This window comes from Rhododendron vialii, chromosome 11a (assembly GCF_030253575.1).
Source record: "Rhododendron vialii isolate Sample 1 chromosome 11a, ASM3025357v1".
Classification (NCBI taxonomy): Eukaryota; Viridiplantae; Streptophyta; class Magnoliopsida; order Ericales; family Ericaceae; genus Rhododendron; species Rhododendron vialii.
This window is the reverse complement of record NC_080567.1, coordinates 28,775,706-28,791,564: the sequence shown is the minus strand read 5'-3', so window position 1 is coordinate 28,791,564 and position 15,859 is coordinate 28,775,706. Positions and strand designations below refer to the sequence as shown.

General features: G+C 38.4%; 1 protein-coding gene and 1 non-coding gene across 3 annotated transcripts; both read right to left on the bottom strand.

Moving 5' to 3' along the window:
- Window positions 1-732: 732 nt before the first annotated feature.
- On the bottom strand, window positions 733-11,881 carry LOC131306325 (leucine-rich repeat receptor protein kinase HPCA1-like). 2 transcript variants are annotated; one of them, XM_058332490.1, is made up of 20 exons: window positions 11,735-11,881; window positions 10,740-10,860; window positions 10,577-10,648; window positions 10,333-10,407; window positions 10,171-10,242; window positions 9,460-9,621; window positions 9,296-9,370; window positions 7,679-7,750; window positions 7,512-7,583; window positions 7,333-7,401; window positions 7,132-7,206; window positions 6,538-6,600; window positions 6,171-6,242; window positions 5,511-5,651; window positions 4,367-4,860; window positions 4,144-4,287; window positions 3,914-4,050; window positions 3,115-3,334; window positions 1,633-1,868; window positions 733-1,448 (listed from the first exon to the last, which is right to left on the bottom strand). In XM_058332490.1, exons 1-20 carry the CDS (start codon window positions 11,814-11,816, stop codon window positions 987-989), a joined length of 2,916 nt encoding a protein of 971 aa, XP_058188473.1. In that variant the 5' UTR covers window positions 11,817-11,881; the 3' UTR covers window positions 733-986. The 2 variants fall into 2 exon arrangements, with proteins under 2 accessions (XP_058188473.1, XP_058188474.1); XM_058332491.1 differs by lacking the exon at window positions 6,538-6,600.
- On the bottom strand, window positions 7,954-8,065 carry LOC131309040 (small nucleolar RNA snoR100). Its single transcript, XR_009194714.1, has one exon. It is a non-coding gene; the product is annotated as a small nucleolar RNA snoR100 (small nucleolar RNA).
- Window positions 11,882-15,859: the final 3,978 nt, after the last annotated feature.

The window sequence follows — 15,859 nt, the reverse complement described above, 5'->3', positions numbered from 1 at the left end:
ATGAAGCCCTTCCCGGTCATTTTTTTTGTTGATTTCTCGCGGGGACCTTTAAAATCACGTTCTGCACACATTGAACGGTTCGGATTTTCAAAATTTGATCGGAAAATGAAAGTCCCGCATTTTAACAAAGTGAGGGATCCCTCACTTGATAATTTGTGATATATATATATATATACACACACACACACATACACACATACACACACACACACACGAAATGGTTAAGTAAAAGTTCCCAGAATATCACATGAACCATAATCACTTTAGATCAAATTAAAAAAAAATATTTGTTCTTCAATTTGTTTTTTCCTTCCCACAGAAAAAGAATCCCTCTCCCCTAGACCTTACCATAAGCGGGAGCATTGGATATGCCTTTACCTTTTTGTAGAGACGGAAATTAGTAGAGGCCCTAGAGGGACAAGTATGTAGAACTATAACAACTGCAATCATTCTCTATCACTCGTCTTACCAAAGGAACCAGCATCCTTCGACACAAGCAGAATCTGAGCCTCTGCTGAATAAGTAGGATAACATGCATTTTCGTCGTAATCAAAAAACCATTAAGCACAATATTCTATGGGAAATGACTTTGCCACACCTTTTTTTGATAATACCACACCCTGCAAATGTATTTTTGCACCAAAAAATACACTTGCAGGGTGTGGCATTATCAAAAAAGGGTGTGGCAAAATCACTACCCTATTCTATTTTACTATGGAATATAAGGGGACATTTAAGTATAATAGGTAGCAGTAGCTTAATTTACATAAAAATCACAAATAGTCTAAGGTCTATATTCTGCATGAGTATTTTGATTTTGTCTCAGTTACAGAAGTTCAAACTCTCAATAAACATGAAAAAGAGCCAAGTATTCTGGCCAATTCATGGTTAGGTACTCCACGTTATGCTTAGAAACATCACAAGGTTGGAACCAGGACACATGCAATACACAGATATCGAAGCGAAAACAAAAAACCTCACGAGCTCTAATTTGATGCAAGTGGAAAGGTCCCACTATAGACAAAGAGGCTGTCATCAGTGTACGGATGGTTGTACCCCTTACCATCCCCTTCATGAGTAGCAGACGTGGATGAAGAATCATCATTTGGGTTCAGACCAGCAATTAGCATAACGTTTTCAATCTCTTTCACCACAGCACCCATTCCAGGTCTCCGAGCTCCCTCTTCTTCGACAAACCTCATTGCAAGATCCACAAACTGCTCCAAACCCTTCGGCGGGGGGGCCAAAATGACAGGGTCAAGAATCTCGTCGAGACTGTATAGGACTTGATCCCTTATCATTCTCTGCCTCACCTCTCTTACAATGTATTTGCCTTTCTCAATCGGCTGTCTTGCGGTTACAAGCTCTAGCAATACCACTCCAAAGCTATATACGTCGCTCTTCTCAGTCAACTGTTGGGTCATGTAATACTCTGGATCCATGTAGCCCTGCAACGAATAAAGGAATACCAGTTTTAGTTTGTAATCCTAAGCCAAGAAATCATCTCAAACTGGTAGTCATCTTTACTCCATAAATTGGTTGGGGTATAAACATATAACTACATACATGGGTGCAATTGGCAAACATAAATAACGTGTTTCTTTTTCAACAATGAAAGGAAAATTTACTGACCATTGTCCCCTTGACTTGAGTGCTAATATGGCTCTTTTCTGCATCACCCATTGGCTTGGAGAGACCAAAATCAGAGACTTTTGCATTCAAGCGTTCATCCAGTAAGATATTGCTTGATTTGATGTCCCTATGTATGATTGGAGGGTTGGCAAGCTCATGGAGATATTGCAAGCCTCTTGCTACTCCAAGGGCTATTCGAAGCCGCCTCATCCAATCCAAATTAATTCCTGTCTTCCCTGCAAAACTAACACGTATTTAGTTGTTGGCTAATTGGATGCACATGTTGTCAAAGGACACAGTCTGATAGTGCAGCTTATGGACACTAGGAGGTCCCTTTCAGCTTTTTCAATTAGACTTTCCCTTATGTCTGGTGAGGGGATATATATACACACACACCCACACAGTCCACTTCCTATAAGGACTCCCTTACATAAGCTATGTAAGGACTTCTGTTATCAGCAGTTGGATCGTGGTCATAAATGGTTAAAAACCATCCGTAGATCTGGACCATTGAAAACACGATCCAACGTACGACCCTTATTAGAAGTCCTTACATAGCTTATGTAAGGAGTCTTCACAGGAAGGGTAGTGTGTGTGTGTGTGTACACACATACACAAACCCACATACATACATACATGAAGAATCCAAGTTTGGAGGTTTAACATAGATGAGACTCCAGATTTTTTTTTTTTCCTGGCCTTTCATTTTTAAATGTTTGTGAATAACATATTCTACTCTCTTCTGATTTAGTATATTACTTCTTCATATTTCATATACAATCAACTCAACCAAAGTGTTCACTTGTACAAATACTGATGGAAAACATGGATACTTGATCAATGAAGAACAACATTACTATGAACTATCTTCAGTTATGAAGTACCAACTGAAATGTGACTAGCATCAGTATCCATGTTGAGTAGCAGACCAAGGCATTGAACAAAAAAGGTCCCCACGAGGCAAAGTTTTTTAGATTTAGCAGGGCCGAAAGGTAAAACTATTCATACTTTGGAGGGGCTAAGCCGCTAAAGTCAAACTATTAAGAAGTTGAAGGGGCCAAAAATCTACTCCCTCCGTCCATTTTTTTGTGTCCAGTATTCCATTTTGGGCTGTCTCTTAATAAGTGTCTATTTTGTAAAGTTAGAGGGGTAAAAGTTGGTGGATTGTCTATTTTATCCCTAAAAGTATATTTTATTTTGAAAACTTAGTGAGTAAAAGTGTAATGATGATGGGTAAGTAGGGAAAGTGGAAGAAACAATTGATGTGAAAGTTGTAATGATGTCTTTTTAATAAGTTGGAGTTACGAAGCAGGACACTTAAAAAGGGACGGAGGGAGTAGTAATTTTCTTTGAAGGTATCAAAAACCCTGTGGGCAACTAAGAATTTGTAGAAGCTTGGGGGAGCCGTGGCCCCCGGCCGCCAACAGTTGTGTGTGCCTCTGTCCATGTTGGTGGAGAAGATTACGAAAGTATGCCGAGTACCTGAAAGACTCTCATGGAGTGTACCATTTGCAATGTACTCGTACACCAACATTTGTTCGGCTCGCTCGAAACAGAAACCCATAAGGCCAACAACATTCTTATGGTGTATCCTGGATAGAAGCTCAATCTCCATCTTGAATTCCAAACCCCCCTGCAGAGATCCTTGTTTAGCCCTTTTGATTGCAACCAGTTGCCCATTACTAAGAGTTCCTCTATACACCTACATACAGAATATTAGTAAGTTGAGAACATGAAAGACAAGCAAAGCAGCACGGAAGAAATACTTATTTACGTACTTAAGACGTGGAGAAATTCGTAAAGGGACAAACTATCAGAATTAAAGAATTAAAACAAAAACAAATCGGGAAACCAAAAAAAAAAATGGTTGTCACATATTCAGAATGAGCTCGCAAGTACAAGTACAGTTTAGTATTTACATGATTTATCAGTGTTTCATAAATAACTCTACTTTTCAATAAATACGGGGGAAAAGGGTGCAGATATTTTTTTGGGGGGGTAAGTTCAAAAAGAAAGTGCATGTGACTATAATCCTTCAAGAATTCAGAGAATTGTCTCTGTTCTATACGATACAAAGTAAATATGACACCATTGCATCCACGACAAATTGTCTTCGCTGCTTAATTTACAGTGGGTGAAGTTGTACTTCCATTGAAGATGGAGGTGGATATGGTAAATCCTACAACGACTTGCAGTTTATGAAAGTATCTATGTCATTACAAGGACAACAAAAGGTAAATGAATAAACTTTACTCCAGCAAATAGAAATGAAGAAGTTAACCTTCCCGTATCCACCGGATCCAATTCTGTTGGCTTCTGCAAAATTGTTGGTGTATTTCTTAAGCTCGTCATATGAGAAACACCTAGCTTCTTGTAACAGAGGAACACCACCGCTGGTTGTATTCGGGTTCCAAGAAGCTGCAATGATGCAACATAAAGCAGTAAATTAAGCCCAGGAAAAACATTCGCTTGTTGCGCAAATAAATTGTTGAGACGTGCTCCTGATTTTACCAAAAGGATTGTTCACTCTATCAGCCCTTTCAGCTCGTCTCTTTTGACGGAAAGCATAAAATCCTGCAAGGAGAGCCAATAGCAGAACAACAGAACCACCAACTGCCACTCCAGTAATCACCCCTCGATTTGACAAATTGTTTCCTTCCAGATAAGAAAGATATTAGAATGAGACAAAATAGTTCTCTCCCATTTCTTTTGCACTAACAAAAAAACTTCATACCTGCAAAGTAGTTATAAGGATCGGCTTTGAAAGAAAAGGGTCCATAAGTGCTGGGAGGATTGAAAGTTTGGTTGCTCAAGACAAATGCAATTCCAGAAATTCCTGTTCGATTAAAACGATCTTGGCCATATGGAAACAATTCTAGGCTTATCAAAAGGTAGTTATCTGTATTTTCGGTCGGATTACTAAGATAAAGTGAATCCACAGGAAGTTGATTGGACTGGAAACAACCCAGCAGAGAACTCCCAAGAGCTGTATAGATAGTTGAGTTTCCGAGGTCTGAGAAGGAAGGAGCTTTGAAGAATAGGGTGCCTGTGTATGGATATGCACATCTACAGTTGGGGCTAGAAACTTCATTTGAACTGCATTTAGGAGGGATACATTTTTTAGATGGGAAGGAGTATGAGCGGAAGGAATATGATGAGTTGGACGGTGGAATGGCACAGTATGTGTTTGTCCCTCCTGTTCCCGAGCAAGCTGGATTTCCTACAAGTCTGAAGGAAAAAATAGATGTTTACCAATGAGGTAGTAATTGATAATTGATAAAGCAAAGACAAGTTCGTAGAATTCTGTACAGGCAACGTATAACTTCCAAAAAGGAGGGTCATGGATGGTCTGGCCGGTGTATCCTTGATCCTATTAGCTCTGTACTTTGTGCTTTGAGTTAATGAAGCTTATTTTTTGCCATTTCAAAAAAAACTTCCAAAAAGGAATCTAAACACATCCCTGTTCGATTTTGGTTTCAGAGAGTTCTTCAGAACACCTTCTAGAAAGCTGCTTTTGAATAACAAATGCCCTTCGTGTTTAGTCGTATAATTATTTAGTGAAAAGGGTTTTCGAGAATTCTGAGACATCTATTTGGTGTTTTCATATAAATGAGTTATTTTTTTCAAAAATACTCCATAACAACAAGGTCTCAAATCCATCAACCAACCGAGTTTTCTGCCCAATGTAAAGAAGATTTGATTTTGAAACAACAATGCAACGGATGAAGGAAAGAAAAGTAGATACTAAATGTCCAGGTAGTATAACTTGTATAAGACTAAAAATATCATATCTTCACTGAAATATAGCAGATAAAATGCCCGAAAATCAAATAAATAAGTTTTCTGGTTACATGAACTCGATAGCGATACCCACTTACATGAACTCAACAGAGGCACCCACTCTCTCTGTAAAAATAAAATCAGATATCGAATTGTTCTGCAGATCTACAAGTTTCAGTTGGTTGCCATAGCTGGTGCCAACATCCAAAATGCCATTAAGCTGGTTGTTACTCAATGAACTGTCACACAGGCCAAAGAAAATTGTTGTTGGTTATAAAATTCATGCTAGAATTTATAGAACCAGAAATCCTATTGGTACCGACGGGTACCATAGGGAAAATGTACCGACGGCCGCCGGACGGCCGTCTCCGGCCACCGGACGGCCGATCCGAGCCGTCCAAAAATTTTAAAAAATAAAAGCGAGTGGGCCTACGCGAGAATCAATGGCATCCGAGGTGTGTAGGGTACTTGATCCGAGCACCCATTTTTCGTGTATATTTGTATATACGTGTATATACACGAAAAAGGGGTGCTCGGATCAAGTACTCTACACACCTCGGATGCCATTGATTCCCGCGTAGGCCCACTCGGTTTTATTTTTTAAAATTTTTGGACGGCTCGGATCGGCCGTCCGGTGGCCGGAGACGGCCGTCCGGTGGCCGTCGGTACATTTTCCCTATGGTACCGTCGGTACCAATAGCACTACTCTTATAGAACTAGTCCATTTTGGTTAAAGTCTAAGGATGTCAGATACTTACACAGCCTGTAACTGAGGAAGGTTGAAGATTGCACCCGGAAGTGAACCATTAAGTCTTGTGTTCTCCATCACACTGCCACCAAACATGTGTAGCGTATAATTTGAAACTTTTTGATCAAAAAAGTTTTTTGTTTTGGGAACTTTCTCCTTTTAGTTATGAGCACACAGATGATCTTCACCCTCCGCTCCCACCATGCATAGACACTGAACTCTGCCAGATTAGGGTTTTTTTTACTTGACATGGCTTGCTCTGGGCGTAAAGGTAAGGGGAAGGTTAAAGACATAAATTTAGATCATCCCTTCTCTGGATGGGAGCTACGTCTTAACAGGAAAAGCAATACTATATTTGGTTTGATAGTTAGCATCACCTAAAAATCTTACTAAGAGCTCGTTGAAGTCCACATCTATTTTTCCTAGACGTGCTCAGATAACTGAAAACATCGAAGAAAACAATTTTATTTCCTGTCTCAAGCTCCTCTCACAAAATCCTAGAAAATCCATTCATCCACATTGGAGTAAGACAGAAAGGGAAAGGTTCTTCGTAGTCTCAATGCGGCACATATGAAAGATAAGCTACACCCAATCATGAGGCTTGCTATGCATTATGTATAGAGTAGGCCTATTATAAGTATTTTCCTGTGCTTTGATGAGCTTGATGGATATGATAATGATTGATAGATTTTATGAGATCCCTATTGAGACAAACTCATTTACCCAACAAACAATACAAGTGACAGGTTACAGGCTTAGTTATCCACAACAAATGACCAAGAAAAACCAGCAGGATAATGAAATATTTATGGTTAACAGGCAAAGTCAATCTACACAATGCGCAGGATAAACCCTGATGGTGGAAAAGGACCCCGGTAGCATACCCTAATAGACTCATGTAACTTGCATAAAATTAATATGTTTCCTTGGAGTGCAACTATGTGTATTGAGACAGATTGAGAGAAACTTACATTGTTGTCAAAGACAGTAAGTTTGAAAACCATGAAGGAAAAAGTGATGTATCAAATGTGTTGTTGCTCAAATCCCTGCAAGTAACATTTTCATCAAGGACCATATGGAGAAAAATGCAGTAGTCTTAGAAGGAAAAAGCAAGTAATTAACAAGATTGATTCATGTCCCCAAACAGATTTTGCAAGATAATTGTTACTTACACATTGTAGAGATCATTCATGCTTGAAAGATTGGGTAAGGGGCCCGTCAGTTGATTGTTTGACAAGTACCTGAAAGTGCAAATTTAGAAGCCTCTCATAGAAAAGTGAAAACATAATGCAGAATAAGCTGAATTCCTGCAATCAAGCCTGAATTGGCAAAGATTTTTTTTGTTGCTTACAGCACATTGACATATACGAGGTTGCTGAAATTTGATGGGACAGATCCAGTTAACGAGTTTCTATCGAGACGCCTGTTGCCAACACAAAATATCAATCCAAAATCCAATCGAAATTCATAGCTATGATGTACTGATCATGATTGCATTCATGTGGTTTAGATACTCACACCACCTCCAGACTCAGGACTAGTGCTAGCGTTGAAGGGATGGTGCCATTAAGCTGGTTGCTTTCAAAAAGCCTGTTTAATCAAAATCATATGAAGAAGCCAGAATTTAATAATGCAGGTTGAGAATATTCAACAACACAACAACAACATAACCCATGTAGTCCCCAATCATTGGGGGTATGGGCGGGGGAGGATTGGAGACAAACCTAACCTTTGGCAATATGCACAAAGTGGCTGCTCTCAAAATACCACTGAAACAGGGGCCCCCCTATACCTGTTTTGCTGCAGAACCATGTCCCCAAATCAAAGCCGAACGGCATCATAGAGGGCAGGCCTAGAGACCCAATTCAATTTATTTATGTGCACATTACCATGCTTCCTTCATTGAGAATATTATATGTGAGAATTGGCAGATCTAGAACCTAAGCTCAATATTTCTCATCAGAATCAAAATCTAGACCAGTAAACCAGCCGCATATAATCTCTCTCCCTCACACAAGCTGTTGATAGACACATATTAGGGGAAAGAAATACCCAGACTATGAGATCTAGTTTGGGATGCTGTAAAGGGATGTGCTCCCTCAAAACAAGCTCTCAACAGCTCGAAGAAAACTCAGAGGGACAATGTACCATATACACAAAACCACATTCACATGTACATTTTCTCCGTTTTTTAACCTATATGACACTTGTTTTCCTCTTTTCTACTCAAGACCTTGTTCCTCATGAACATGAGGAGGATAGAGTGGGTATGGACTCCATCCACAAATGGTGCATATACCTCTAAGTCCGCCTAGGAAGCAATCAGATTAACAAGGCCAGAGTTGCTTGGGCTCAACTCTTGCGGTTTCCTCATCATATTCCCAGGTGATCCATTATCCTCTGGATGGTTTGCCATGGCAGATTGTCCACCAAAGACAGATTGGTAACTTGGGGGATTGTCTCTAATGATGCTTGTGCCCTGTGGTCTATGGGCCATGAATCTCACAGTCACTTATTCATTGAATGCCAATTTTCTGCCAAAGTTTGGGGTTCCCTTTTACAGAAATGTTGGTGTTGGTGGAGGCTCTGGATTAGATGGCTATTCAGGGAAGGGGTAAGTCTAACTGAAGTACCGTGCTTAGGCTTGTTTTTTCAGCCTTAGTGTATCACCTCTGGAGAGAAAGTAATGGCAGGGCCTTTGAACGAAAGATAGGTTCTGAAGAGACTGTTATTTTGTGTATTGAGAGGGATATCAGAGCATGCCTTATTGGTTGGAAGACGTAGCCTTGCTCGGTGGAAAACAGAAGGCATTGTACAGTTTGGAATTTGCCTAATAGCTGCCTTCTTCAGTAGTTTGTTTGAGTGGTTGTGTGTTGTTTTAGTGTTGCTCATAGTTTCCTGTAGAGTTTTTGTTTTTCATTCTCTCCTTGTACATGTTCTCTAGGTTATTCCCTTGGCCTGTTGTTCTTGGTGGTCCTCTTTAATAAGAAACCAATTTACCTAAAAAAAATTATCGCTGTACAAGTAAGCAAACTGTGTATATGCATAACCATGTCATAATATTTAATCTAGTATTGCCATTCAAGTACATAATGGGGAACACTAAAAGTGAATAGGTGGCTCAATGGAACTTACACATGTATTAGCGTCATGCTTGAATTAAAAAGACGAGCTGGGATTGCACCAGAGAGCTGATTGTTTCCAAAATGACTGAAAAAATGTCATATGCAATTAGGCATAAAATATGGGAAAGGTGAACTTTGAATATAACAACACACTCACAAAAACTTTGGACCTACAAATGCTTCGTATTAACCAGCATATCCAAACCAGGTGTGGTCCCACTAGAGACGGGGATAGTCCCAGATAGGTTATTAACAGACAGATCCAGCCAAAAAAGATTTGATAGGTTACCAATTGAAGAAGGTATACTCCCAGTGAAGCTGTTGGAACTAAGATACCTGCAGTTGGGGGGAAGAAAATCAAAAGCATTGAGTGACAGCAATATAAGGAACTGGTAATTAAACAATTAAAAGTTAGTCAAACATATAGTGCATGCGGCGTTCAGCTGAAAATTTCTGGAATCCAGACATTCAGTAGTTCAGATGGCTTAGATTTCCAAAATGTAGCATCTGGTGCAAGAATTATAGAAGCATCCCGAAGGCTTGTTTCTGGAAATAGGTTCACAATGGAGAGGGCACATCGTGTGGCCGTGTGGGATACCAATTGTTTGTTAAAGTTCAAAAGTTTAGGGTGCATGGAAAGCCAAACTAATCCATAGGTATGCATTAGACGATCTAGCTTTTTGGTGAACATCAGATGATCTAACTTAGTGATTGGTCAGTGAATTTAAGATGTTTCTTTCAAGAGAGTGGCCATTTATTATGTCAAGAGTTTGTAGAAGCTTGGAGTCAATGCCCTTTCCATTCTGCTGACCATATCAATTACTTCAGGGGATGGAGCTGCTTGTAAATGCATGAGACCAAAAATACAGAAGTCCAGATTCTTACAGAAAGCGCAGCTGCTGCAGGTATCCTATTGTGCCAGGGATGGGACCATAGAAGCCGCAACCTTCCAGGGCTCTGAAATGCAAGTACAAGCAATATGTTCGTAAAGGTTATTACATTTATTTATAAGCCAATAACCTTTAACAACAATCCTAAATTTCTTACAGGGTTGTTAACTTCGTCAAATTTCCAATTGATGGAGGAAGAGATCCTGTCAAACCACTGTTGTATGAGAGATCCCTGTTGCGCGGAAGCTGACAGTCAGACCTTACTTCGGACATGAGGAAGTACAAACCAAAAGCCAAGAAAGCACATATGTCCAGTGTGACTTAACAACGCTTCATAAAATCAGTAGGAACTGGATCTGACTATGGGAGAAGAGGAACATAGAAAATAGAAGAAGACATACACGATCTGTAATGCTGACAACTGTGCAATGTCTCCGGTCAGCTGACCAAACAAACCCATGCTCGGTAATATTCTAAAAATTGGAAGTGACAGTTAACTTCAGTTATTGGAAAATGAATAAGCAACTTTCCACAAGTAGATGGGAAAATACAATTGGGACTTACATGGATGTGATGCGTGAATTGTTGCACTGAATTCCAACCCAACTGCTGCCGCATGGGTCAGGCCCACCCCAATTCGGTGGTATGTTCGTCCAGGCATCTTTGAGAGCCTCCAAAGCAGCAACTGGTTCATAAGATCATTAGTCCAATAAGTGTCCCCGTTAAGAAAAAAGTTTTCATTCTTTCATATACCACACTCAAATCTCAAAATTAAACTTTCCTTGCCAGTTGCCATTCCCTGTACGTAGATGGAAGCGTTAAGACATTACGGGAGAGGTGATAACTAGGTATCGGAACTAGAATTACTGCTAACCTACTTTCTTATCAGAATTTAAGAAACAAATTCATTGCACATGAGAACCCAATGATGGCCAGGAAGACAAGAATAAAAGTAACATCCTTCTTCGAGGTCGCCCTCTCCGTGGATTTCATTTTACTAGCAGACACCTTTGTTTCTAGTTCAAGGTACTGCTTTGGTGATTATTCTTCCATTCGTGAATAAGAAAGAACATACATGAATGGTAGCAGATCTAAGACTTCTAGCTTTAGCGAGCATTTAAAAATAGGTAGGAGAGTAAAACTATTATGTATTCCATAGGTTTGATCCGCAGCCTTAGAGAAATTATTCCCAGGAAAATAAAATAACAACAGATAGAAGTTAACTTCTCCAAACTAAGTACTTTACAAAGGTCCAACCATTTAATTGCTTAAATTTAAAGATATCTACTAATTAAACTTAATCTCGACATGTTCATCGGTAACCTTGTTCTCATTGAATAAGTGCAAGAGAAAGCAACCGAAAGAGCTCTAGATTAGTCTATCTTATTCTTAATCTCGATGAACAAAATTTTGGATGTTTTCAAAGGACGCATTTTGTGGGAAACTAAACCTCTTCTTCCTCTTTTCTTTTCACTAGTGTAATCTATTGGTGATCATTAAACTTTAAAATAACTTAGTGGTGTCAATGAACTAGTATGAAACAAAAGATTTGAACTTACAGTACTGAGTATTCGTTTGCGCTGTTGCAACGAGAAATTGGGTGGAAATAAACAGCAGACAAATTTCAATTCTTAAACCCATTATTCAAGAGAGAAACAAAATAACTTCAAAACCAGCAAATTGTTTCATTCATTTCCTCTTGTTCCTAATTATAGAACTCTTGAGCAGAAGAAAGTCTTCCCATTATACCAATTACCATGTACTCTCATTGAGTGTTTTCTATATATTACATAGCCGCAATAAAATAATGCAACTAGTCCTAAAATTTTCCAAAAAATACTGCTAACACCCGAAACCAATGGGAGATAAGCTCACACTAAGCTGTCAATTTGGGATTGTTCGAAAATTATAAAACAAAAGTGGTGTTTATTACGTCAGATTTTGATTAAAGTACCACCACTACACACCATCACCCCAAATTTCTGTAACAAAAAACAAAGGAGAGCACGCTAAAACAAAACCCTAATTGGTTAATTAGATATTTTCTGGCTCCAAAGTCAAAGATGTGAAAATATCCCACAATACTTGGACTGGTGGAGGCTTTGCTTTAGTGAGTCTTCATGAACATGAAGAAGAAGAAGAAGAAACATTCAAAGGGATGATCCTTAGGACAGTTGACATCTTATTAGAGAAGTCATTAGATCATTTCATCAGCACTTGGATCTATGGAATTATTTCCATTTCAATTCCTTTTTAAAGAAGGGTTCATTCAAATATGTAGGGCATTATATTACTGAAAACAAGCTTAAGACCTTTGGATTAGAGGTTTTATATGTAACGTCAGCACCTTCTATCAACGGTTCTAGCGGACGCCGGGATTGGTCCAGAGATGAGTGGAGTGTGCACCCAAGTTATTAAAAAAAAATGTAACTTGAGCAGGTACTTGGTAGGTGGAGGAGGCTCTACGTATGTCAACATATCAATATTCATATTCAAGTTGTGTGCTTAGAGCAACTCATTTGGTACTCAAAAGATAAGCTCCATATTTCTAAAGCCAAATAATGACTTCCCCACATTAGCATTTGTGTTAGTACTATCTTTTTGTTCAAATCCTATGAAATGATTCAAATGATCCGATGAGACCGTCGTGGATTAAGGTAAAAAAATGACTCTGACATTATTAGATTAACTTTGCTAAATTTTGACTATCTTTTTGTTCAAATCCTTTGAAATGATTCAAATGATCCGGTGAGACCATCGTGGATTAAGGTAAAAAAATTGATTGACATTATTAGAGTAACTTCGCTAAATTTTGACTATCTTTTTGTTCAAATCCTATGAAATGATTCAAATGATCTGTTGAGACCGTCGTGGATTAAGGTAAAAAAATGACTCGGACATTATTAGAGTAAGGCCCCGTTCCAGAACAACAAATAAGTACTTATTATTTTTTAAGAAGGTAATTTCAAGCTTAAAAATCATGTACTTCCGCAAATAATTTTCCTATCACTATAGATCTTGTTTGATTGATTTCATTGAGATCTTTAATAATGTGCAAAAAAAATTAAAAAATATTTTTCATTTACTTTATTTTTTAATTTAAAAATGTGAAATAAGTACTTATTTTTTAAGAATGTGTCCTGAAACGGTCGCTAAATTTTGACAAAATACTACTGTAGCAAGCGGGAAAAAAAATTACTTTCCCTAAGATAACTCAAACCGTTAGAGATCTTCTAGCACATACAATGTGTGTGTACGCGATACAAATTTAGGTGTATTTCCATACCTGAAATCCGTTTGTGTATTGGAAATTTCAGGGGCTTCCCAATTTGAACAGCCCATTTGTTTCTCTCTCTCTCTCTCTCTCTCTCTCTCTCTAGCTTCGTCTTACGTTTACCTGCGTATGTACACTAATCTGACGTATTCATTTGTTGACTTTGGTCGATAATATCATCAACCTCGAAACAGAAAGTCTACAGTTACCGATCGGAATCCTGACGCCTTGCCGGGCACTCTCCGGCCACCGGATGGCTAATCCGATCCGTCCAATAATTCTTTAAAAAAAACCGAGTGGGCTCTCGCGAGAATAAATGGCATCCAACGTGTGTAGCTAGCCGATCCAAGCACTCCTTTTTTGGCCGATCCAAACACAAAAATGGAGTGCTTGGATCGGCTACTTACACAAGTCGGATGCCGTTTATTCTCGCGAGAGCCCACTCGGTTTTTTTTTCTAGAATTATTGGACGGATTGGATCGGCTGTCCGGTGGCCGGAACATGCCCGACGGGGCGTCGGAATTCCGATCGAAATTTCCCGATCGGTAACTGTAGACTTACTCATCTCGAAAAGAATAGGAAATTGATTTTCTAGCACCATACGTGTGTAACTTTATAAATAAAATGGAGCACTATCAGTAAAAAGTTTAAAAATGGAGTGTAAAAATCAAAATCTAAAGAATAATATGGGTGAGATATATATATATATATATATATATATATATGTATGTATATTCAGTGAGTTACGTTTCGGTGAGGGATTTCTCATTTTATTAAAATACGGGACTCCCCTTCCCGATTGAATTTCAATGATCCGAGCCACTCAAAGTGATCAGAACGTGATTTTAAGGGTCCCAGTGAGAAATCAGCAAAAAAAATGACCGGGAAGGGCTTCATCCGAGCAGTTTTCATTTAAATTGATTTTCTAGCACCATACGTGTGTAACTTTATAAATAAAATGGAGCACTATCAGTAAAAAGTTAAAAAATGGAGTGTAAAAATCAAAATCTAAAGAATAATATGGGTGATATACATATATATATATATATATATATATATATATGTATATTCAGTGAGTTACGTTTCGGTGAGGGATTCCTCATTTTATTAAAATACGGGACTCCCCTTCCCGATTGAATTTCGATGATCCGAGCCACTCAAAGTGATCAGAACGTGATTTTAAGGGTCCCAGTGAGAAATCAGCAAAAAAAATGACCGGGAAGGGCTTCATCCGAGCAGTTTTCATTTAAATTGATTTTCTAGCACCATACGTGTGTAACTTTATAAATAAAATGGAGCACTATCAGTAAAAAGTTAAAAAATGGAGTGTAAAAATCAAAATCTAAAGAATAATATGGGTGAGATATATATATATATATATATATATATATATATATATCTGTATATTCAGTGAGTTACGTTTCGGTGAGGGATTTCTCATTTTATTAAAATACGGGACTCCCCTTCCCGATTGAATTTCGATGATCCGAGCCACTCAAAGTGATCAGAACGTGATTTTAAGGGTCCCAGTGAGAAATCAGCAAAAAAAATGACCGGGAAGGGCTTCATCCGAGCAGTTTTCATTTAAATTGATTTTCTAGCACCATACGTGTGTAACTTTATAAATAAAATGGAGCACTATCAGTAAAAAGTTAAAAAATGGAGTGTAAAAATCAAAATCTAAAGAATAATATGGGTGATATACATATATATATATATATATATATATATATATGTATATTCAGTGAGTTACGTTTCGGTGAGGGATTCCTCATTTTATTAAAATACGGGACTCCCCTTCCCGATTGAATTTCGATGATCCGAGCCACTCAAAGTGATCAGAACGTGATTTTAAGGGTCCCCGTGAGAAATCAGCAAAAAAAATGACCGGGAAGGGCTTCATCCGAGCAGTTTTCATTGAACGGTTCAAAAAAAACTGCTCGGATGACGCCCTTCCCGGTCATTTTTTTTGTTGATTTCTCATAAGGACCCTTAAAATTACGTTCTGCACAAATTGAATGGTTCGGATTTTCAAAATTTGATTGGAAAATGAAAGTCCCTCATTTTGTTAAAATGAGGGATCCCTCACTTGAAAATTCCTCTATATTCAGTTAGCTTCTTATAGGGGCGCCTTTACCGTATTAAAGTGCGGACGTTCCCTTTTCTTCAATAATCCAAGCCGCTCTGGTTCAAAACGTGATTTTAAGGTTACATGCAAGAAATAAGGAAAAAAAAAGACAAGAAAGGACTTCATCCAACCAATTTTTATTTGAACCGTTCGATAAAAAACAAACAAAAACTGCTCTGATTTTTTTTTTTTTTACTGATTTCTCTCAATTACCCTTAAAATTACATTCTGAACACATTGAACGGCTCGAATCATTGCAAATTGGTCGGAAAAGGAGCATTC